This window comes from Symphalangus syndactylus, chromosome 9 (assembly GCF_028878055.3).
Source record: "Symphalangus syndactylus isolate Jambi chromosome 9, NHGRI_mSymSyn1-v2.1_pri, whole genome shotgun sequence".
In the NCBI taxonomy this organism is placed as follows: Eukaryota; Metazoa; Chordata; class Mammalia; order Primates; family Hylobatidae; genus Symphalangus; species Symphalangus syndactylus.
Window position 1 is genome coordinate 63,983,546 of NC_072431.2, and position 22,986 is coordinate 64,006,531.

The 22,986-nt window shown below is 50.3% G+C and overlaps 2 protein-coding genes across 10 annotated transcripts in view; one reads left to right on the forward strand and one right to left on the reverse strand.

Annotated features, from left to right (window-relative positions):
• Positions 1-5,500, forward strand: NSUN5 (NOP2/Sun RNA methyltransferase 5). Of its 7 annotated transcripts, none has more exons than XM_055292891.2 (10): positions 1-201; positions 347-469; positions 1,130-1,304; positions 1,381-1,489; positions 3,640-3,778; positions 3,875-3,990; positions 4,333-4,511; positions 4,694-4,904; positions 4,988-5,128; positions 5,200-5,500. In XM_055292891.2, exons 1-10 carry the CDS (start codon positions 109-111, stop codon positions 5,312-5,314), a joined length of 1,401 nt encoding a protein of 466 aa, XP_055148866.1. In that variant the 5' UTR covers positions 1-108; the 3' UTR covers positions 5,315-5,500. The 7 variants fall into 7 exon arrangements, with proteins under 7 accessions (XP_055148866.1, XP_055148865.1, XP_055148868.1 ...); XM_055292890.2 differs by having other exon boundaries at positions 44-201; positions 4,285-4,511; XM_055292893.2 differs by having other exon boundaries at positions 44-201; positions 5,205-5,500.
• POM121 (POM121 transmembrane nucleoporin) overlaps positions 5,499-22,986 on the reverse strand; it is a 23,131-nt gene continuing 5,643 nt past the window's right edge. The window contains exons 6-13 of one of the 3 annotated variants that reach the window (XM_055292869.2): positions 15,111-15,202; positions 14,385-14,458; positions 13,833-13,954; positions 13,281-13,383; positions 12,806-12,982; positions 10,282-11,964; positions 8,116-8,238; positions 5,499-7,690 (exon numbers count right to left, since the gene is read on the reverse strand). In XM_055292869.2, the coding sequence (XP_055148844.1) occupies positions 7,593-7,690; positions 8,116-8,238; positions 10,282-11,964; positions 12,806-12,982; positions 13,281-13,383; positions 13,833-13,954; positions 14,385-14,458; positions 15,111-15,202 (2,472 nt within the window). In that variant the 3' untranslated portion in view covers positions 5,499-7,592. The remainder of the gene's footprint in view (positions 7,691-8,115; positions 8,239-10,281; positions 11,965-12,805; positions 12,983-13,280; positions 13,384-13,832; positions 13,955-14,384; positions 14,459-15,110; positions 15,203-22,986) is intronic. The other 2 variants (XM_055292870.2, XM_055292871.2) reach the window with 2 other exon arrangements.

The following is a 22,986-nucleotide window of genomic DNA, read 5'->3' on the forward strand; positions in this document are numbered from 1 at the left end:
TCGACCGGCACTTCCGGTCCCGGAAGGTCGTGCTTTTTGACCCCGGAAGTCCGGGCGGGCGCAGAGCCGGATGCGTTTTGCTACAGAGCCGTAAAGGCGCGCGGGAACATGGGGTTGTATGCCTCAGCTGCAGGCGTGCTGGCCGGCGTGGAGAACCGCCAGGGCTCCATCAAGGGGCTGGTGTACTCCAGCAACTTCCAGGTAGCGGGCCCGGGCGCGAGAAGTAAGGGTAGGGGGTGAGGAACCCGGGGTGGAGTGGGACGGGCCCGGGTGGGGTCGGGAGGTGGGGCCCGGGGAGGAGGGCCGGCAGAGACCCCGACCCAGCTTGTCTTCCTTGGCCACACAGAACGTGAAGCAGCTGTACGCGCTAGTGTGCGAAACGCAGCGCTACTCCGCCGTGCTGGATGCCGTGATCGCCAGCGCCGGCCTCCTCCGAGCGGAGAAGAAGCTGCGGCCGCACCTGGCCAAGGTGAGGGGAGGGGACGGACGGGGAAGTGAACCCAGACGGTCAACGCTTTGTCATCTGGTCTCAGCTCTGCTGCCGTGCACGGCGGGACTGGAGCAAGTCGCTCAGCTGAAATGAGTATGAGCAGACCTTCCCTGGGTTACGAATTGAGATGGGATGAAAATGCTTTAACTTTGAGTGTTTTGAAGGATTAAATAACCGAAGTACAAAGTGGTAATGGCGGAGACTGTAAGGAAGTCGGGCGTGGCGGCGCTCACCTGTGGTCCCAGCTGCTCCGGAGGCTGAGGGGGTAGGATCACTTGAGCCCAGGAGTTCGAAGCTGCAGTGAGCTATGATCTGGCCACTGCGCTTCAGCCTGGGCGACAGAGCTAGACCCCGATTCTAAAAAGAAAACCCAAACCCACCAAAGGGTAATGTTGGCAAGAAGTTGGGTGCAGAGATCTACTGGTGAACATTGGTGGAAAAGGGTCTAAGGCTGGGAAGCAAGACGCCAGGTTCCGATCCTGTTCTGTAGTTAATTTCTGGTGTGATCTTGGGTAAGGTACCCCACCTGTATCTGTCAGGTGATCTGTTTAGCCATTCCAGTGCCTGGGCTCCATTAGAGTTCTAAGGCATTCATGCTTCATTCTTAGGGCGTTTTTGTCTTTGTTCCCTCATCCCCAGGTGCTAGTGTATGAGTTGTTGTTGGGAAAGGGCTTTCGAGGGGGTGGGGGCCGATGGAAGGCTCTGTTGGGCCGCCACCAGGCGAGGCTCAAGGCTGAGTTGGCTCGGCTCAAGGTTCATCGGGGTGTGAGCCGGAATGAGGACCTGTTGGAAGTGGGATCCAGGCCTGGTCCAGGTGAGCTGGAAGGAGTTGGGGGGTGGGGGAGGCGGGGAACTTTGCTCCTGCCTACTCACTGCTCATTGTGTCCTAGCCTCCCAGCTGCCTCGATTTGTGCGTGTGAATGCTCTCAAGACCTGCTCCAATGATGTAGTTGATTATTTCAAGAGACAAGGTTTCTCCTATCAGGGTCGGGCTTCCAGGTGAGAGCTTAGAGCCCTGGCTGTCCTCATCTAGGGAGGTGTCTGGGGTACTGGGAAGAGAAGTGGTTGGATAGTTGTGGCTTTGCTCTCTGGGCTTTCTTCCTACCTTTCTAGCAGTTTCTCCATCTCCAAGGTTTGTCTTCCTCCCATCCCTTAAACATCGAACTCCTAGGAGCCCCATCCTACATTCGTCTCGATCTCTCCGTTTTTTCTCTAGCTTTAACTCCTGCCTCCCACCTGGTGATTCTCACCGCCCAGTGTAGACTTCCCTCTTGCAGTCTTCCCTCCTCAGGTTCATACGAATGCACCACAGATGCTACAGTCGCTGCATTCGTCATCTTTTCTCTCTGACTTTACACCTAGTACATCCCCAGTTAAATCAACAGATGTCACCATCTTCCACCCATTTGGTCAAGCCAGAAACTGAGTCATCCTAGATGCTTCCTTCCCCTCCCTCCAATCATTTACTCCTCCACCTTGAGCATCTTTCTCAGCTCCACTCCTCTCTTTTTTTTAGACTGAGTCTCACTCTGTCACCCAGGCTGGAGTGCAGTGGCATGATCTTGGCTCACTGCCTCCCGGGTTCAAGCGATGCTCCTGCCTCAGCCTCCCAAGTAGCTGGAATTAGAGGCTCCCACCACCATGCCCAGCTAATTTTTGTATTTTTAGTGGAGATGAGGTTTCACCACATTGGCCATGCTGGTCTCAAACTCCTGAACTCAGGTGATCTGCCCACCCTGGCCTCCCAAAGTGCTTAGATTACAGGCGTGAGCCACCACATCTGGCCTCCACTCCTTTCTCTTCAGCCCCTCGGACACTGCCTAGGTTAAGCACTCATTTCTTATTAGGATGACCACAGGAACTTCCCAGACTGGTCTCTCTGCTTCCAGACTGTCTCACTGCAATTCCCTCCTTGAGGTTGAGTGTAGGAAGCTCTAAAGCCAGATCTGATGCTGTTACTCCCCTGCTAAGCCCTTTCTTTCTTTTCTTTTTTTTTTTTTTTTTTTTGAGACAGTTTCGCTCTTGTTGCCCAGGCTGGAGTGCAATGGCGCGATCTTGGCTCACTGCAATCTCTGTTTCCTGGGTTCAAGCAATTCTCCTGCCTCAGCCTCCTGAGTAGCTGGGATTACAGGGATGCAGCACCACGCCCGGCTAATTTTGTATTTTTAGTAGAGACGGGGTTTCTCCATGTTGGTCAGGCTGGTCTTGAGCTCCTGACTTCAGGTGATCTGCCCGCCTCAGCCTCCCAAAGTGCTGGGATTACAGGCGTGAGTCACCGTGCCTGGCCATGCTAAGCCCTTTCTTGGCTCCACTGTGCTGTCCCTCCTGCTTCCTCTCCAGGTCCATCTGCCACAGTGCTGCGTGCACCAGCGTGCCAGCAACAGTGGCTGGTCCCTGCCCCATGCCTCCTCCACTGGGCTCACACCTATCTTGTTTTGTCCTTTGGTGGCTCTGATAAGCAGCCTCTGCCCCTCTCCCTTTCCCCCACTCTTTGTAAGATCCTCTTCCTTCTGCCTCTACCATGTTGCTTGGACACCAGGGTGGAATAGCAGAGAACGGCTGCTTGCGTTTGAATTCCAGCTCTGCCACTTGGATAGATTTCTGAACTGAGACATGTGACTCTCTGGGCCCATTTCTGCATGGGTCCGGGAGAGTGGGCAGGACTCCTTTACTGAGTTATAGTGAATGTAGCTTTAATCTAAGCGCCTCACATGACTAACTCCTCATCCATCAAGAATGAGCTCAGCTCTCACCTCCCTCCATCCCCTCACCCCCCCGTAAAGTAACCTTTCTCCAAGGTTATGCTTCAACACGAATAGCTAACATTTATTAAATTGTGGCAAGTAAGTATCTTGGATATATTGGCTCATTGAATCCCCACACCTACTATTTTACAGAGATGCCAGTGGGGCCTGAGATTGAATCACTTGCCCAAGCTCCCACTGCTGGTAAACAGTAGAGGGGGCTCCTGACCCATCAGTCTGGCTTGACAACCCATTCCCTCAACTGCGGATTCCCGGATTCCCTTATCACCCTGTTGATTTCTCCGTAGCTGTGGTAGCATTTGTTGTGTGAATGGACCGTTGAAGTGGGGCCTGGCAGGGAGAAATTCAGGAAATGATGAATGAATGGTTCTTCTCCCCTGGCAGCCTTGACGACTTACGAGCCCTCAAGGGGAAGCATTTTCTCCTGGACCCCTTGATGCCGGAGCTGCTGGTGTTTCCCGCCCAGACAGATCTGCATGAACACCCACTGTACCGGGCCGGACACCTCATTCTGCAGGACAGGGTAGGCAGGAGGAATTTAAAAGGGAAGAATGTGTAGGCATGGGAAGGGCCTATCCTGGGGTCTCTGTTCAGCTGACCCCTGTGCTCTGCTCGCCAGGCCAGCTGTCTCCCAGCCATGCTGCTGGACCCCCCGCCAGGCTCCCATGTCATCGATGCCTGTGCCGCCCCAGGCAATAAGACCAGTCACTTGGCTGCTCTTCTGAAGAACCAAGGGTGAGTGCCACGGTCAGGAGCAGGAGGAGGACATGGGGTTTGATTCTGTGCGTCTCAGTGGGTAATGAAGGCTGAAAGGATGACTTTTGCTTAACTCTTTCCTGCTGTACCAAAGCAGTTCACGGTATTCGCCCCAAGTTAAGCTTCTCCCACCGCAGGTGCGAGATGTGGATCCCTTAGCCCTTGGGGCAGAGACCCCAGGCCAGTTACCTCTGACTCTGGGCCCTTTAAACGTAGGCCGTTTCAATATTGTGTGTCCTGGCTTAACCTGCATGTTCTGGTTGGCTGTGACAGGCCCTTAGCTGCTCCACGCGTGCTCAGCTCACCCCCGCTTTGCCCTAGGAAGATCTTTGCCTTTGACCTGGATGCCAAGCGGCTGGCATCCATGGCCACGTTGCTGGCCCGGGCTGGCGTCTCCTGCTGTGAGCTGGCTGAAGAGGACTTCCTGGCGGTCTCCCCCTCAGACCCGCGCTACCGTGAGGTCCACTACATCCTGCTGGATCCTTCCTGCAGTGGCTCGGGTGAGATGGCGAGAAAGCGTGGCCTAGGGACTCGCAGGTCCTAGACCTGGAGTCATTTGTTTTGGTCTTAGTTCTGACACTAATGGGCTTGGGACCCTGGGGCAAAAGTACTCTGTGAAGCGAGGATTTCAAGACTGAGGCAGCCCCCTGAAGCTGTGTAACCGAGACACGCTTTTCCTTAGGTATGCCGAACAGACAGCTGGAGGAGCCCGGGGCAGGACAACCGAGCCCGGCGCGTCTGCATGCCCTGGCAGGGTTCCAGCAGCGAGCCCTGTGCCACGCGCTCACTTTCCCTTCCCTGCAGCGGCTTGTCTACTCCACGTGCTCCCTCTGCCAGGAGGAGAATGAAGACGTGGTGCGAGATGCGCTGCATCAGAACCCCGGCGCCTTCAGGTGCAGGGTGTGCGCCAGGGTCGTGGTGGGGGGGAAGGGGTGAGCTGCTCTCTTACCCAGCATTGGGGCTGTTTCTCTCGCAGGCTAGCTCCCGCCCTGCCTGCCTGGCCCCACCGAGGCCTGAGCACGTTCCCGGGTGCCGAGCACTGCCTCCGGGCCTCCCCTGAGACCACGCTCAGTGGTGGCTTCTTCGTTGCCGTAATTGAACGGGTCAAGGCGCCAAGGTGAGTGAGTAGGGGGTGTGCCTGGGAGACGCAGGATGGCACTGGCACATCTAACATCTACACTTCTCTAGCTCAGCCTCACAGGCTGAAGCATCAGCACCAGAATGCACACCCAGCCCAGCCCCAAAGAGAAAGAAGAGACAGCAAAAAGCCGCAGCCGGTGCTTGCACACTGCCTTGCACATAGCAGAGGCTCCGGGTTGACGACTTCCTGGTGGGAAAGGAAGACGCCTGTCCTCTCCATGGAGAACCCTGGGCCCTCACCGCAGGCAGCACTTTGGGTTTTGAAAGGGTATTGGGTCCCTTCCTCGGGCTGTGTTCTTGCTGGTGAGCAAAGTGTTGCCTGCAGAAATAAAAAGCAGAACGTACTCTATGATAGATCACAGTTTTTTATTCTCAATGACACAAGCAGGAGAAAAATCTCACATTCATACTAAAATTCCTACTAGACTCAACAGGAATGAAGTCTCTATTTGTAATGGAAAGTCCCAGCCTCCCGCTGCCATCCAGTGCGCGTACTGTACACATGCACACTCACACTCACTCAGGGTTCCCGGACCGGCTGTCCTGCCTGCGGAACTGAGGTAAACTAGCTCAGGTACTGACACTAGGAGGGTCTACCTTACATAAGGTACAGGTAGAAGCTTGATTGCTAGGCCCAGGCCCGGGCCCACCCCGACCCTCCAATCCTAACAGGTATTTAAGCTTGAGGTTCACTTCACTTATTCCTCAGCTGCACACGCAGCCGGGTATTAACAAGGATCAGAGCTGTTCTGAGGGGTGGGAAAGAGCAGCCCCGCCACCGAACACTCACCCTCAGTCACATCGGGGAGGGGGCACTGGTTACATTTACATCACATTATTTATAAAATAAGAATTACATTTCATATAACGTGGCCAGAAGGAGCTCCAGTCCCCCAGGAAAGCTGCTGGGGACAGCATTTGAGCCTCTTCTTTGCACAGGTATAACTTAACTATACAGCTAATTCCTAGTAAATACCATTTATACTTTACTTAACCACCTCAATGAACCAAGCTTGAAGGAATTTAAAAGGCAATTTAGCTTAAATACAAAAATAAATTTTTGTTAAAAAACGTTTAAATATTTTTCTTTTAATTTAGACACACGCATTCATACTTCTCCCAAAGAGGTTGGGCGTGGCAGCAAGGCGCTTGGGCCTGGGGTATGTGGTTTCGGAAGGAAGGAAAGGATGGGCTGCAGAAGGCCCTGTTTGGGAAAAATAGGATTTTAAAAATATGGTCCATTAATTTAGGTTTTCTAACATCTACTTTGGGTGATGTAACCTCCAGTGAGGTAAGGTAAGTGGGACAGAAACAGCAGAGGGAAGAGGTCTTTGCTTCCCCCCCGGGCCCATTCTCCCAGGCTGCCAGCCCTTGAAGTCAGAACACCATTGGAAAATTCAGGAGTCAGCACTTGTAGCCGTCAAGCGGTGCTACTTTCCACATTCAATTAGCGAGGCCCCAGAAAACTTGAAACAGGAAGTCCGGCACTACCAACATGCCGCCACTCATACAACTCAATTCTTCCTCCAAACTCGATTCAAAGAGCAATACACAGAGCGTCAGACAAAGGAACACAGGACAAGGCTTGAAACATACGATCCTGGAGAGGCAGACGAGGGCCCAATGGGGCCAAAGGGTAGCTGGGCGAGGAGGCAGCTGAAGCAGCGGTGGGCATCCTGCCTGCTCCAAGAGCTTCTCCCTCCTGGAGCAAGGTATCTCACCCCTGGCTCTGCCAGGCTAACAGTCTTGAGCCACCAAGCTTTGAGGGGCCAAACTGGCAGAGGGTTGGAGATAAACATTGACTCAGACTTGGCAGGAAGGAAACGGCAGGAGCAGCACTCACTGGGGTCTCCAAGGCAAAGCTAGATTCAAGGGCATTTAAAAAGGAAGGAATCCTGCAAGGAACCGGTGAGGGACACAGCAGCAAGAAAATGGGGAAACAGTCCCCAGAAGGGACCAGAGGAAGAGAACCACTTCTCACAGTTAAGCCAAGCAAGATAAAGCTTTAGGGATAACCCATTTCCCAAATCCCATCAGGTGCATACCAGCACACCAGGTGGGCTGGACCCTGCACCCTCCAGCGACGATGGCTCTCGGGGAAAGGTAGAAGGGGCGCCTGCCTAAGGGCGTGCTAAGCGGGAGTTAGGGCAGCGGACACTATGTACAGGTGTTTCCTTAGTTCTCCAGCCTCCCCAGTGGAACTGTTCAAGTAGAGGTCCCGGGCTTTGGCCCTCTGCATCCTGGTTCCCCATCCCTGAGGCTTGTGCTTCCTCCAGGAGAAGGGAAGGGGCCCCAGGGCTGCCACTACCCCCTGGCAGCTGAAGCCAGAGATCCGGGGTAGGTTTGCTTTATGCAACTGGAAGGGTCCAAGGCTCTTCCTAGCAGGTGCCAAGGTCCAGATTTAGGGAAGGGGTGAGGGGAACAGGGACAGGGGACAAAGGCTATTTTTTGCGGGTGTGCTGCCTTCGGGCTTGCAGTCGCTGTCGAGCCCCTGGGGTCTTGGATCCCGCACCAATGGAAAACGAAGGGGCCGCCGATCCTGGAAAGATTCAACAAGACCTCATCAGGGCAGCTGCTACCTGAGACTCTGGCTCTGGGTGCCCGAACCTCTGGAAGGCCAGGCCAGTAACAAAACACAGGGTGCCTCAATAGGGCCTTCCTGCTGCGTCAGCAACACTGTATGGGAGGAGCCTCCTGAAACGCAAACTCCCAGAGTCTCAGAGCGAGGCCCACGCATCCATTGTTACCCAGCTTCCCATGGGAGGCAAACTTCCGCCCCGGGCAGCTCCTCTCTGATCTCTGCCATCCAACTCCCATCCCTGGGCTGTGCTGGACTCCTAACCCGAAATGTCCTTCCTGTGCTGAACCTAATCTTCACGGGGCCTCAGAGGGCCAGGAGCCTGCCACCCCGCCCAACCCCTCCTCAGACAGACAAGTAGGGCCACAGGGCGGCTTGCTGCTTACCGAACGGTCCAACGCCAACAAAGCCTTGGGCGGGTGCTGAGGATGCCCCAAAGGAGAGGCTGCTGCCTGATGTGCCCACTCCAGGCGCAGGGGTGTTCTGACCAAAGGTAGAGGTGGCGGTGCCTGGAATGAAGAGCAGAGAGCTGGCCAGTGAGCAGAGGGCAGAGGCAGGCGAGGAGCCGGGCAGGAGCCTGTGCTCCGCAGGGCACTTCCCACAGGACCCTCAGCCCCACTCCTGCTCCTGTGGCACTCCTCCATTAGCAACTAAGCCAGACAACCGAGTCTTCATGCCTGGGGCCCCAGCTCAGCCTGCTTCTCCCACCCGCTAACGGCCACGCCAGGGCAGAGAAAAAGCCCCCCTGCCCCGCAGCCACCTCGTGGGCCTCCTGACCATCGCTGCAGAGGGGAGTACTCTGGGGCCCCCGCCTCCTCATGTACCCGGGTTGGCTACCTCTTCTGTTCAGGCCTTTTCCCCCTAGCCCCTGTCCCCTCCCCTCTGAAGCCTGGTTTGTCCACCCCTCATCTTTTGTGATGCCCTGTGGTACCCTCCCTTCCCCGGCCTTGCCCTGACTGGCTCTGGCTGCCTGCCCGATGCCCTCTCTGGCAGCCCCTCTGCAGGGAAGGCTGCTCTCAGGGCTTGGCCTCCGGCCCGGGCGAGGGGAGGCTCCCTGTGCTCCCACGCTGCTTCCACACTGTTTCTCTTCCTTCCCTAAATACCGTAACTCAAGTTCAGATCACTTTAATCTGCCATGTCCTCATGTCACCTGTCAACTGCCAGGTCACTCCCTGATTCACAGAGGACCCTTGGCTCACTGGCTTCCTCCCCATCACCACTCATGGTGACTTCGCCCTGTGAGGCTGATGATCTTCTCAGCCCCTCGACCTTGCCACCCCCATGACCTCCTCTCCCCGACCCCTGCCACCACTCCTGCGGTCACACTGTCACCACAACTGCTCCGGCTCCCAAATCTCCTGCAAGCACCACCCCTCCTGCAGCTGACTTCACCCGCTCTCCACTCCTGCACCCCTGAGCTGCATCGGGGCACTGACCCGCTGCCCCTCCTGCTGTGCTTGCTGGGGTCTCCATGGCCGGGTGGCACCAGCTGTCCACTGACCTTAGGTCTACACCCACAGTGTCACTGGGAAACACACGCCATGCTAACTGGCCTCACTTTAACTTCACAATCACAATTCTCCAGCCCACAAACTGCCTGGAAACTGATTGCACTTTTTAATATGATGTTCCTTTCCCCCACTGTCCAAAATGACTATTTCAAAAGACCTCTTTTTTATACACTTTATCCCGACCCTCTCTCTCCCAGATTTTCTCTCCTACTTCACGAAGAAAACAGAAGCCATGGGATCTACATTCATCATTCTTCTGCCTGATTCTGCAATGGTTTTCCTGAGCACTTAAGACCCAAACACCCAACCCTGGCCACAAACAATCCTCGCCTCTTGGCCTCCTTCCACACCACTGCTTCTGCTCCTGCCCTCCTGCCATGCTTGTCTTTGTTCTGCTCTTCAACACACCAAACATATTTCTGCCTCTGGGCCTTTGCATGCGCCATCCTGGGCCTGAAAGGCATGTCCACTTGTGCCCAGCCCCACCCTACCCCTATACTCAGCTTACGTTTTGTTTTTTGAGACAGAGTCTTGCTCTCTCACCCAGGCCAGAGTACAGTGGCATGATCTTGGCTCACTGCAACCTCCAACTCCTGGGTTCAAACCATTCTTGTGCCTCAGCCTCCTGAGTAGCTGGGATTACAGGTGGGTACCACCACGCCCAGCTAATTTTTTGGTATTTTTAGTAGAGACAGGGTTTCACCAAGTTGCCCAGGCTGGTCTTGAATTCCTGGTCTCAAGTGATCCACACTTCTTGGCCTCCCAAAATGTTGGGATTACAAGCGTGAGCCACTACGCCCAACCTTCAGCTTACAATTGTTAATTACTCAGAAGGGCCTTCTTTGACCAGTTAAATCCACAACGGCTCCTCCAGTCATTATTACGTTAGCAAAACATGTATCGTGCCCTGGCATTTCACTGAGTTCTATATTCAGTGCCTGTCTCTTCACTGCCACAGCATAAGCTCCCCGAGAACGCAGGCTTCGCGGGCACAGCTTGTCAGTGTCCAGCCCGGCAGCCCAAGTCCACGCCCCTCCTTACCTCCAAACACAGGTTTGCTCTCAGGTGTGCTGCCCACGTTGAAGGCAAACGGTGTGCTCTGGCCGGTGGTGCCCAGGGCGTTCTGACCTAAGCCCCCCGCGAAGGGGGTGGAGGTGGCTGTGCTCTCACTCTGTCCTGCTCCAAAGCTGAAAGCTCCGGATGTGGTGCTGGAGCCTGGGGTGGCCACATTGATCCCAAAGCTCCCACTGCCAGCGGGGGCTGCCGAACCCCCAAACGTGAAGGGTGATGGTGTTGTGCTGCCGAACACAGAGCTGCTGCTCCCGCTGCTGGCAGTCTGGGTGGTGGCTCCAAAGCCAGAGCTGGTGGCTGCACCGAAGGAGAAGACAGCAGTGGAGCCGCCAAAGGCGGGCTGTGAGCTGGTGGGAGTGCCAAAGGCCGAAGCCGTGGCTTTCAACCCAAACGCTGAGTGCATGGCACCGCCAAAGGTAGGATGAATGGGCGTAGGCACGTGCGCAGGCACGATCTTGATCGTGGATGCAGGTGCAGGTGTGGGTGCAGCAGCCGGGGCCGGGGCTGCAGAGTTTCCAAAAGTGAAAGAGCTGCCAAAGCTGGGGGCAAGGGCTGGCTTGGCGGCCCCCAGTGGCTGCCCCTCAGCGGCCCCAAATGTGGGCTGGGGGTTGGCTCCTGGATATGATGGGAGCGGGGACTTGGCGCTTGACCCAAAGGGAATGTTGAACGTGGGGGTGCTCGTGTTATTGAACGTCAGAGCAGGCTGGCTGCTGGTGGCCGGGGAGGAGGTGGTGAGGGTGCTGCCGAAACCACTAAAGCCGGCAGCGCTGCTGCTGGTGGCCGTTGGCACAGCAGTGGGCAGGGACTGGCTGAAGGTGGTGACTGTGGTGGTTGTGGGCAGGGCAAGAGGTTTGCCAAACTGGAATATGGAGCCCATGGCCGGGGTGAAGCTGGCAGCAGAGGCCTGGGGCGCCCCGAAGAGGAAAGGCTGTGAGGCGGCACTGGCAGTGCTGGTTGTGGTGCTCACCCTGCTGCTGCTCCCACTATTTATGCCAAAGCCAAACGCAGGCTTCGAAGCAGAGTCTGCGGATGGACTGGCGGAGGTGACGGGAGCCACAGCAAAGGTGGCAGTGGCCAGGCCAGTGAAGAGCGGGGCAGTTGTGGTGGGAGCAGTGGCAGGAGCAGTTGTCTGCTTGAAGGGAGCAGGCAAGGGCACAGATGCAGGTGGCCCCATGCTGCTAAAGACAGGCTGGAAGGTCGGGGCTGTGGTGCTGGTGGTCGTGGGGAGGGAGGAGCTGGAGGGCGCTGTGGCTGTGACTGAAGGGCCAGGCGGTGTTGGGCCTTCCTTCTCACTCTTGGGTGGGGCCGTGAAAATGGGCTTGAACATGGGAGATGCTGAAGATGCGGCAGGGCTGGAAGGTGAGGTGCTCTGTGTTTCAAACAGGAAGCTTTGCTTGGGGGCAGGAGACAGGGCAGATGTGGCTTGGGGTTTGGTAGCCGTCTCTGTCTGAAGGGTTGGAGGTGACTTGGTGTCAGTGGCTGGTACCGTGGATGGAGCAGGGATCAGCCCCAGCAAAGTGTTCGGGGGTTTGGAGTCTAAGGAGGGGCTGGGGAGCGGCCCTGGTGGCCCTGACTGTGATAAGCCCAGCGGGGGCAGGAGGCTGGGCGTCTTTGGAGGCGAGGGGGCCTCAGTGGTTGCTGCTCCAGCAGATTCTGGAAGAAGAATAGAAAATGTGAAGTTGGCATAAACACTTCGAAGATGATGGTATTCAGTATTTCAGTGTCCTCCCCACGCCTACCACAGAGCCTGGGATCCAAGAGTCAGTCAATAAACTCAGCTAAGTCTACACTACAGGCCTGTACAGTAAATCAAGGAAGTGTTCATTATTTCCACCTCACAGATCATCAGACAGAAGGGGATAAAATGGGGCCAAAATGGGGGCCTAATGTGTAGAGACTAAGACAGTCCAGTTGTCTGAACTCTGAAGTTCACGTATGAATCTAGATATACTTTGCCTACTAAGCTCACCTGCCAGGTGCTAAGAGCATGCAACTATGAATGGGGAAGTCTCTGCCCTTGAGCAGGGAGGGTGAGTACGAACCCCAGGTTACCATCTGATAAAGAGGTGCGTGCACAGTGCCATGAAGGCCTGGGCCGGGAACACCAGCAGCCCTCAAAGTGCTGGAGGAAAAGGAAGCAGTGCTGTTCTGGACCGGTGGTTCTGATAGGCAAGGACATCCTGACCACGCCACCACATTCACACTTCAGAGGTGCTGCACCGGGAAGATCATTCTCATCTGACAGATGAGGAAGGCGAGGCTCAGGGCAGCTACGAGCCAGGCTTCAGATCCCGAGCGTCACAGCACCCCTTCTCTAACACTCCCTGATGCAGGCTCCGGCGCTGTTACATGTGGGCCTGCTCTGGTGTGCTGAGCCAGGGTGCGTTTGGCCTGCAGAGCAATCTCCAGCGACCGACAGGCGCGACGCCCTTATTCCAACCCAAGCAGGGGATGCTGCTCAGAAGGCTGGATCCACGGCCCCACTCCAGCTCACCTGGGCAGGGTGGCAGGCTCGGGGGACTCTGCATCTTCTTCAAGCTCTCTAACAGTGGGTTGGTGCTTGGGGCCGGGAGGGAGGTGGGTGAGGAGGCAGCTGCAGCAGCAGGCAGGGTAAAGGTAGACGAAGGCTGAGTGGTAAGTGGGGTCTCAGTGACAGAGTTCGAGGCAGCATCTAAGAAAGAAAGAAAGGTGATGCAGTCCTGGCTTGTCTGGGACTTCTTTCCAGATGCCTTTCGGAGAGCAGGGTCTCAGCACAGCTCATGGAGGAATGCCTGCCCTCAATTGCAGTGGTCCCTGCTGTCCAGTTCCCGTGAACACCAACATGGATGTCTCAGGCGAGAAAGACCACAAGAAAACATGGAACCCTACTTGGGATTTTCCCAGAGAAACCTATTTTTTCAAACACCAAAATAAAACCAGAGAAAACACACCTGAAACCTCTCGAGTGTGCAACGATCTATGCTCCTTACCGCTCTTGTCCTCCAAGGCCTGGTTGAACCACTGTAACGAAGCCTTCTTCTCTAAGTCTACGTCCTCGGCAGTGATCGAATAGCCAAGCTGGGGAGGTGGAGGCTACCAAAGAAAAAAAGAAGTCAGGCCAATCAGAAAAAACAGGAAGGCTGGGCACGGTGGCTCACGCCTGTAATCTCAGCACTGTGGGAGGTCATGCCAGCTGGATCACTTGAGGTCAGGAGTTTGAGGCCGGCCTGGCCAACATGGTGAAACCCCATCTCTACTAAAAATACAAAAAATTAGCCAGGTGTGGTAGCAAGCGCCTGTAATCCCAGCTACTTGGGAGGCTGAGGCAGGAGAATTGCTTGAACCCTGGAGGCAGAGATTACAGTGAGCCAAAATCGAGCCACTGCACTCCAGCCTGGGTGACATAGTGATGCTGTCTCAAAAAACAAAAACAAAAACAAAAATAAATTAGAAAAAAAAAACAGAAGAAACTTGTCCTTAGCGTTCCTAAGACTTAGGAGAGCTAAGCCGGGGAGGGCAGGAGTAGATGGACAAGACCATACCAAGGTCAGCTGTTCCCCTCGCCGAGAAGGCAGCAGCTGAACTTTCCGCTTACGCTGCCCAGAGCTGCCAGGTGTAGACTGAGAATTTGAGTTTTGTTTCTTCCTTGGGGTTGTATCTGCAACTAAAGAAAGAAACCAAGACTCGTTTGCTTCCTTCCCTCTTCCAGAAATGGATGGTTGTGTCTACCCACTTCGCATTTCACGTTGAGTTTTCACTGAGTATCTCTGAAAAGATTCAATCTTCTATGGTTTGGTTGCTTGGACAGTGTTTGCAAGATTAAGGCACGGACACAAACCGCTTACTGTGCAGTAATTACCAGGATCATCCAAAGGTGACTCAAACTGAGCTTACCTCTATCCAATCGTTAGCGCCCGTCTGTAGCCTTTCTCCCTCATCAGACTATAAACTTCTGAAGGAGAGGAAATCTCTCTCTTTGTATCTAACATGCGTTAGACATAGCAATGCTCAAGACCTTTTTTCAATAGGTATTAATCTCTACATCCTCCACAAACACCTCCACCAGCAACAGCAGACCCTCCTCAGCAACCTACCCTTTTCTCCCTGGGACCCCTTGTCTGTCGCCAATGGAATTGAAGAACTGGAATGATGACACAGCTCCTCTTCTCTGCCGGGAAAAAAGGAACAATTTAGTCTAGAAAGACTTCTTGGCTGAAGTATTAAATAATTTCTCACACCCTCCTAACTACCAAGTGGCCAATGTCTAAAACAACCATAATTTAAGATCTCAGTATGCAGGATAAAAAAACTCAAAAGGAAATTCCAACAGAATGAAGGGAGGCTGTTCACAGAGGCCATGAAGACAGCTTTTGTCTTAAAACAAGCATAAAACGATAATCTTCAAACCTTACTTACAACCTACCAAGTCCCTGGGAGTTCTAGACACAGATGTGATCCCTGAGGGAGTGGCATCCCAGCCAACTGCAAGCACCTAGGGCGTCAGCTCAAGTCAAGAACCTGATGGCGACTGCCCGCTGACTGGACTCTCTCTGCTCTCCACTCTGCATGGCCTCTGTGCTTGCACCCGATCCCTCATGCTGGAGTGGGAGGCGACGGCCAGAGGCCACTGGAGTCAGTACCCAAGATTGTAGGGATGATAGCGGTTCAGGTGGGTGCCGCACTGTCCCTCTCAGGGACTTAGTTTCTTTGATTCTGTAAGTCACAGCAGCACAAAGCCTAAGAGCCAGGTTCGTTTCCCACCTTTCCTCACCCCCATCTGTCCACGCAGCAAATGAAAACTGCAGGAGAACGCAGAGTACCTTATTTTCTTTGCTGGCCTCTCCGGTGTCTGGGAGCGGGACGAGGCTGGGCTAGAGAAGGGTGATGAACTGGGGCCACTTCTCTTCCAGAGCTAAAAATCAAGAGAGACATGACTGAGCCTGCTGATAACTTAGCATCTGACCCTCAACACGACAAAGTCTCTTTTTAAGTGACTAAAAAAACATTTTTTATGGTTAAATGGTTAGTCATGCCTGTAATCCCAGCATGCTGGGAGGCCAAGGTGGGAGGATCGCTTGAGCCCAGGAGTTTGAGACCAGCCTGGGTAACATAGCGAGACCCCCGTCTCTACAAAAAAATTGAACAATCAGTTGGGTGTGGTGGTTTGCATCTGTAATCCCAACTACTCAGCATGCTGCAGTGAGCTGAGATTGCCCCACTGCACTCCCGCCTGGGTGACAGAGTGAGACCTTGTCTCAAAGAAAAGAAAAGAAAATGAAAAAAATTTGTTTGTGAAGAAAGACCCCTGAAAAGAAAGTCAACTGCCAGTATTAATTATTAAAGCAAAAAAAGAAGTCTATAAAAGTAATGGAATGTGAATTAAGGTAGAAGGGATGGACGCACTTTTTGCATATATTAAGTGGAACGTTAGCCTCAGTAATGAAGAGCCAGGACACATTCAAACCTGTGCTAGACTGTCTATGGAAAGGATAGAAATAAATTAAAGAAGATAACCCAGTAAACTAATTTAGTCTTGCTTCTATTATATTTTTTATTTTAATTTACTAACTTCATTTTTAAACTATGCTGTCATAACGTTTATGACTTTTGCAGCAACGATGGCATTTATCATCATGTGGTGATTATCCATACATCTGCCTCTTCCACCAGGCGAGTTCTTGACAGCAAAGATGGTGTTTTCATCTGTGCTTCCTCCACAGACCAGCAGCAAAGTAGCTGGCACAGAGCGGACACTGCAAATAGTCTCGTAAGTCCTGAGCCTAATTACAAAGCCACTAAACTGTCACCTCAGACCGTCTTTCCTACTAGAAAAGCTGCTAGTGATTTCTTACCCAGTACCAGCTACATCATATAAGTACAAACAGGAAGCCAACAATGCTTAATAAGAGTTCAAAAAGGGAAAAGGGGAAGCTTCAGACAAGTGGTAAGCAGCAGAACAGTTCAGTGAGGCTACCATCAGGAAGCTGGGCCTGGGAGAAGCTTGAGAAAACTGCTCACGGCAATAACAGCTGAAGTTACGCTCAAACAGCAAGAAAGGCCAGAGCACAGTGGTTTAAAAAACATGGGATTACAGGGATATAAAAGAGCGGAATACAAAAATTCATCAAAGGGATCCAAGGATTGAATATATAAGCGGCATTTTCAACCACTTCAGATCCCTGACACTACCTCGCTGGTTCTCACACGACTGCTCAGTCACCTGTGGAAATTTTTTTTTTTTTTGAGATGGAATCTTGCTCTGTCGCCAGGCTGGAGTGCAGTGGCGCGATCTCAGCTCACTGCAACCTCCACCTCCCTGGTTCAAGCGATTCTCCTGCCTCAGCCTCCTGAGTAGCTGGGACTACAGGAGCATGCCACCACACTCGGCTAATTTTTGTATTTTTAGTAGAGACGGAGTTTCGCCATGTTGGCCAGGATGGTCTTGATCTCTTGACCTCGTGATCTGCCTGCCTTGGCCTCCAAAAGTGCTGGGATTACAGGCGTGAGCCACCACACCTAGCCACCTGTGGAACTTTAAAAGCACATAGATGGCCGAGTGCGGTGGCTCACACCTGTAATCCTAGCACTTTGAGAGACTGAGGCAGGAGAACTGCTTGAGCCCAGGAGTTTCGGACCAGCCTGGGCAACATAGCAAGACCTTATCTGTAGTTAAAGTAATAAAATTAAAACAAAAAAACCCATAAACCTTGCATTTTTCTTCACAATGTGCTCCAGACACTGAGGGATACACATCACTGAGCAAGCAAGGGTCAGAAATGCCAAAGGAGCCATGACGAGGTGGCTCACGCCTGTAATCCCAGCATTAAAATTATTTTACATAATTTAAAACTATTTCAAAAAGGAAAACACAGAAGGAGGCTGAGGCAGGAGGATCACCTGAGGTCAGGAGTTCGAGACCAGCATGGCCAACATGGTGAAACCTCATCTCTACTAGAAATACAAAAATTAGCTGGGCACGGTGGCTGATGCCTGTAATCCCACCACTTTGGGAGGCCAAGGTGGGTCAGGAGATTGAGACCATCCTGGCTAACATGGTGAAACCCCGTCTCTACTAAAAATACAAAAAATTAGCTGGGTGTGGTGGCAGGTGCCTGTAGTCCCAGCTACTTGGGAGGCTGAGGCAGGAGAGAATGGCTGGGAGACAGAGCGAGACTCCGTCTCAAAAAAAAAAAAAAAAAAAAAGGAATACAAAAATTAGCCAGGTGTGGTGGTGCATGCCTGTAATCCCAACACTTTGGGAGGCCAAGGTGGGAAGATCACTTGAGCCCAAGAGTTTTGAGACCAGCCTAGGTAACATAGTGAAGTCTCATCTCTACCGAGAAAAAAAAAAAAAAAGAAATGCCAAAGGAGACTGTAATGATTAACTAGGATTGGAAGACAACTGGACAACTGGTTTGACAATTAGGGGAAAAAAGTATTACTCCTCTACTTCACTGACTGTACATACACGCTCATTTCAGATCTAACAAGACAAGGATGTTTATTATCATGTCTATTCAACTTAAAGTCCTAGCCAAGTGCAGTAAGACATAAACAGAATAAGATTGCAGAGGAAAGGAAAAACTCATTATCATAGACATGAGTGTATGTACTAAAATCCTAAAGAACATATAGATTTAGCGAACTTTCTGAATACAAAATCAGTTGTATTTCTACACACCAGCACAATCACATTTTGAAGGCACTATTTAGAATAGCATATACCTAGGGCCAGGCGCCGTGGCCCACGCCTATAATCCCAGCACTCTGGGAGGCAGAGGCAGGTGGATCACCTGAGGTCAGGAGTTTGAGATCGGCCTGGCCAACAAGGTGAAACCCTGTCTCTACTAAAACTACAAAAATTAGCTAGGTGTGGTGGCACGTGCCTGTAATCTCAGCTACTCGGAAGTCTGAGGCTGGAGAATCAACTGAACCCAGCAGGTGGAGGTTGCAGTGAGCCGAGATTGTAAATCTAATAAAAGAGAAGTAAAACCTCTACAGAGAAGAATTAGAGATGATGTAAATAAATGAAGGAAGCGGGAAATGGTAGCTCACGCCTACAATTCCACCACTCAGGGAGGCCAAGGTGGGAAGATTGCTTGAGCTCAGGAGTTTGAGACCAGCCTAGGCAACATAGTGAGACTGTGTCTCTATTATAAGTTTTTAAAAATTAGCTAGGTGTGGTGATGCATGCCTGTGGTCCCAGCTACTCAAGAGGCTGAGGCAGGAGGATCGCTTGAGCCTGGGAGTTCAAGGCAGTAGTGAGCTATGATCATGTCACTGCACTCCAGCCTGGGCCACAGAGCAAGACCCCTTGTCTCAAAAGTTAAATAAATAAATGAACGACATTCCATGTTCATAGATTAGAAGTAAACAAGGTCAATATTATAACAATGTTAATTCCTTCCAAAGTAATCAGTAGATGAAAGGCAATCCCAATCAGTATCTCAGAACTCCTTTTTTTTGTGTGGAAAGTGACAAGTTGATCTAAAAGTTATACGAAAATGCAAAAGGCCAAGATACATGACAGTCCCCTGAAGAGAAATGAGAAAGTGGGATGACTGACTCTATCAAGACTTAAAGTATAAGGCTAGGGGTAAAACAAAGACTGGCACAAGGGTAGGTAGAAAAATAGACCAATGGAACAAAACAGAGTCTAGAAATGGACCCACATAGATACAGACACTTAAATTAGACAAAGACAGTGCTGCAGAGAAATAAGGATGGTCCTTTCAATAAATGTTGCTGAGAGAAATGGGTATTTCTACAGTAAAAAACAACAACCACCACCACCAAACAACCACCACCACCACCACCAAACACAAAAAAACCTAATTTTGATCCCAATGTCACACCATACACAAAAATCAATTTCAGGTGGTTTATGGATTTACATATAAAAGTAATAATAAAATAATAAAGCTTCTAGAAAGTAGCGTAGAAGAAAATTATCACGACCTTACGTTAGGTAGGCAAAGATTTCCTGAATACTACACAAAGCATGCTAACCACAAGGAAGTAGAATGGCAAGAGCAGGACACTTTTTTGTTGCAACACATACATGACAGACAGCTTGTATCTAGAATATATAAAGAGCGTATTCAAATCTCTAAGAAAAAGACAACTTGGGGCCGGGTGCAGTGGCTCACGCCTGTAATCCCAGCACTTTGGGAGGCCAAGGCGGGAGGATCACCTTAGGTCACAAGTTCGAGACCATCCTGGCCAACATGGTGAAAACCCATCTCTACTAAAAATACAAAAATTAGCCGGGCATGGTAGTGGGTGCCTGTAATCTCAGCTACTTGGGAGGCTGAGACTGGGGAACTGCTTGAACCCAGGAGGCGGAGGTTGCAGTGAGCCAAGATCATAGCACTGCACTGCAGCCTGGGTGACAGTGCGAGACTGTCTCAAAAGAAAAAAAAAAAAAAAGAATGTACAGTAAAAAGTAAATTTCCTTTTTATCTCAATAACGATTACCAGTTTCTAATATATCCTGTAAGAATTATTTTATGCATATTAAAAGATTTTTAAAAGCCCAAATAATAGAGGATACTATACAGTTCTGAGCCTTGTTTTTATGTAATTGCTTTTTGAGATCATTCTCATGAGTACTTCTTCAGTTGCCTTATTCTTTTTACAGTTACATAGTATATTTCAACTTACACCAATACTGTTAAGTTATTCAACCAGCTCCCTGAAAAGATAACATGTACGTTGTTTCCAAGCTGCTGTTATTAAAACAATGTTACATTAAATCCTTGTATCCATTTCCCAGTATGTGTGTAGGATAACTTCCTAAAGATAAAGCTGCTTGATCAAAGGGTGCGTGTATCTCTCATGTGGACAATTCCTGCCACAAAGCCCTCTAGAGAGCTGTACCAACTGACACTCCCACCAGCAATGTGTGAGGAGCCTGTTTCTTCTGACACTGCACTTCTATGGTTTCTATTTTACGTTCAAAACTTTGCTTCATTTGGAATAGGTTTCTCTACTATAGGAAAAACTCTTGAACGTCAGATTTGACTGGTAGCCCTTCAGAGAAATGGGTAAAGGATATGAACTAAGACTCACGGAAACAGAACTGAAAATAATCATTCAACATATGAACAGATGATGAAACTACTCATAAGAGACAAAAATTAGATACTTTTTTTTCTTTGAGACGGAATCTCACTCTGTCGTCCAGGCTGGAGGGCAGTGGTGCGAGCTCGGCTCACTTGACCTCTGCCTTTCGGGGTCAAGCAGTTCTCCTGCCTCAGCCTCCCAAGTAGCTGGGATTACAGGCACACACCACCACGCCTGGCTCAATTTTATTTTCAGCAGCGATGGGTTTTTGCCATGTTGACCAGGCTGGTCTCAAACTCCTTATTTCAGGTGATCCACCTGCCTCGGCCTCCCAAACTGCTGGGATTACAGGTGTGAGCCACCGAGCTCAGCTAGCTACTTTTTGTTTGTTTGTTTTTTGAGACGGAGTCTCACTCTGTCGCCCAGGCTGGAGTGCAGTGGCGCTATCTCTGCTCACTGCAACCTCCGCCTCCCAGGTTCCTGATATTCTCCTTCCTCAGCCTCCTGAGTAGCTGGGATTACAGGCGTGTACCACCATGCCCAGCTAATTTTTATATTTTTAGTAGAGATAGGATTTCACCATGTTGGCTAGGATGGTCTCGAACTCCTGACCTCCAGTGATCTGCCTTCCTCGGCCTCTCAAAGTGCTGGGATTACAGGCATGAGCCGCCACGTCTGTCCTAGATACCATTGTTTACCTGTGAAATTGGTAAAAGCCCAGAGCTACAATAACCAAATTTGCCGGTGAGGCCATGGAGAAATGGTCCCTCTCATACAACGCTGAGGGGAATGCTGAGTGGTACGTGCTCTGTAGGGGGATTTAACAATATCCAGCAAAATTACATGTGCATTTAACCTTTGACCTGGGAATCTGACTTCTAGGAACTTTCCAGAGGCAAAATTGCCAAGGGTGAAATGACATATGAACAAATGTATTCTTTGCAGCATTATCTGTGATAGCGGAAGATTGAAACAACCGAACGTTTGTCAACAGAGGACTAGGGTACCTATGCAGTTGTAAGACCAAAGATGAGTTTCTGTGTACTGCTGTGGAAGGACCTCAACTGTCTATTATGTGAAAAAGCAAGGTTCAAATCTGTATATACTGTCTACTACCTTAAATGTTAGAAAGTGGCGGTTTTCAGATACACTGATATGCATATTGTTTAAAAAACAATAACAAAAGATAATCAAAAAATAAAAATGGAGAGGAAGGAAAAATGTAGAGTGGAAAGGGATGGAAACTGAATTTTTGAGTGTATCTTGTTTTAGTGTATTTTTTTTTTTTGAAACAACTTAGTATTTTACATAATTTAAAACAGAACTATTTCAAAAAGGAAAACACAGGAATCCCTGTAACTTTCAAACATACTGAACAAATGAACCTCACTGTATATAAAGTTGGTGTACCCAAAGGACAATTAACATTACTTTAAATAAAACACGATATATTGATTACATGTCCCTAGGATTCACAGAGGGATATAAAGACAAAATGAATCACAAACAATTCTTAAACTGACTTCAGCAGTCTTAATAATGACAGTGTTAACAATGACACTGATACCGCTATTTTGAAATTGCATGGGCCAGGTGTGGTGGCTCACACCTGTAATCCCAGCACTTTGGGAGGCTGAGGTGGGTGGATCACCAGAGGTCACGAGTTCGAGGCCAGCCTGGCCAACATGGTGAAATCTCATCTCTACTAAAAATACAAAAATTAGCTGGGCATGGTGGCGGGCACCTATAGTCTCAACTACTTGGGAGGCTGAGGCAGGAGAATCGCTTGAACTCAGGAAGCAGAGACTGCAGTGAGCCAAGGTCGCACCACTGTGCTCCAGCCTGGGCGACAGAGTAAGACTCCGTCTCAAAAAAAAGAAAAGAAATTGCGTGTACTAGGATCAAACTAATTATAAACCGACATTTTTGGTGTAATACATAAAAATATAAAATCAAATAAATTACATAAAAAATCCTACTATCATAAATTTGAATTTGGAATATTATGAATTATTTACATTCCTCTTTCTAGAGGATCTACCTTATCTCTCCTAAAACTTAGGATTGTAGTCTCTACAGTTCTAACTGCAAGAAACCAAAGCTTTTGAAGAAACAGCCAACTTCAGTATAGGCTAAAAATGGACTTTGGGAAGGTGGGCTAAAAGCAATGAAGCTATCTGTGGAAGACTGCTGGGATCAAAATAAAGGACACAGGAGCCAGTTTGGCTTCCATAGGCCAAAGCTGGAAAAGTTTGCATATCAAAAATAATAACTAGATATTAAATAATATTAAGGTTAATAATTTAAGAGGGATAATGATATTATAGTTATTAATGTTCATTTATATGACTGTCAGAGCCTTCTGGGCTGATGAACTAGTCTCAAAATTTTCCTCCTCTCAAAAACATTTCTCCATACATGCTTTACACCTTTTTGTCTGGCTGCTGTATACTGGGTACCCACTTATTGACAGCCACTGTAATAGGTGCTTTTTAAATATTACCCTCAATCATTGCAACAGCACTTCAGAGAAAAGACAAAGAGATGTTATGTGATTGTCTGCCCAAGACTTTATAGCTACTAGATGTCAGAGCCAAGCATTTTTTTCTTTTTCTTTGAGACACAGTCTTG

Excerpts from the sequence above, each read along its gene's own strand:
- NSUN5 (XM_055292890.2), top strand. The coding sequence starts at position 109 with ATGGGGTTGTATGCCTCAGCTGCAGGCGTGCTGGCCGGCGTGGAGAAC. Across the intron at positions 202-346 it reads TGTACTCCAGCAACTTCCAG|AACGTGAAGCAGCTGTACGC; the intron begins GTAGCGGGCCCG and ends TTGGCCACACAG. Across the intron at positions 5,129-5,199 it reads GAACGGGTCAAGGCGCCAAG|CTCAGCCTCACAGGCTGAAG; the intron begins GTGAGTGAGTAG and ends ACACTTCTCTAG.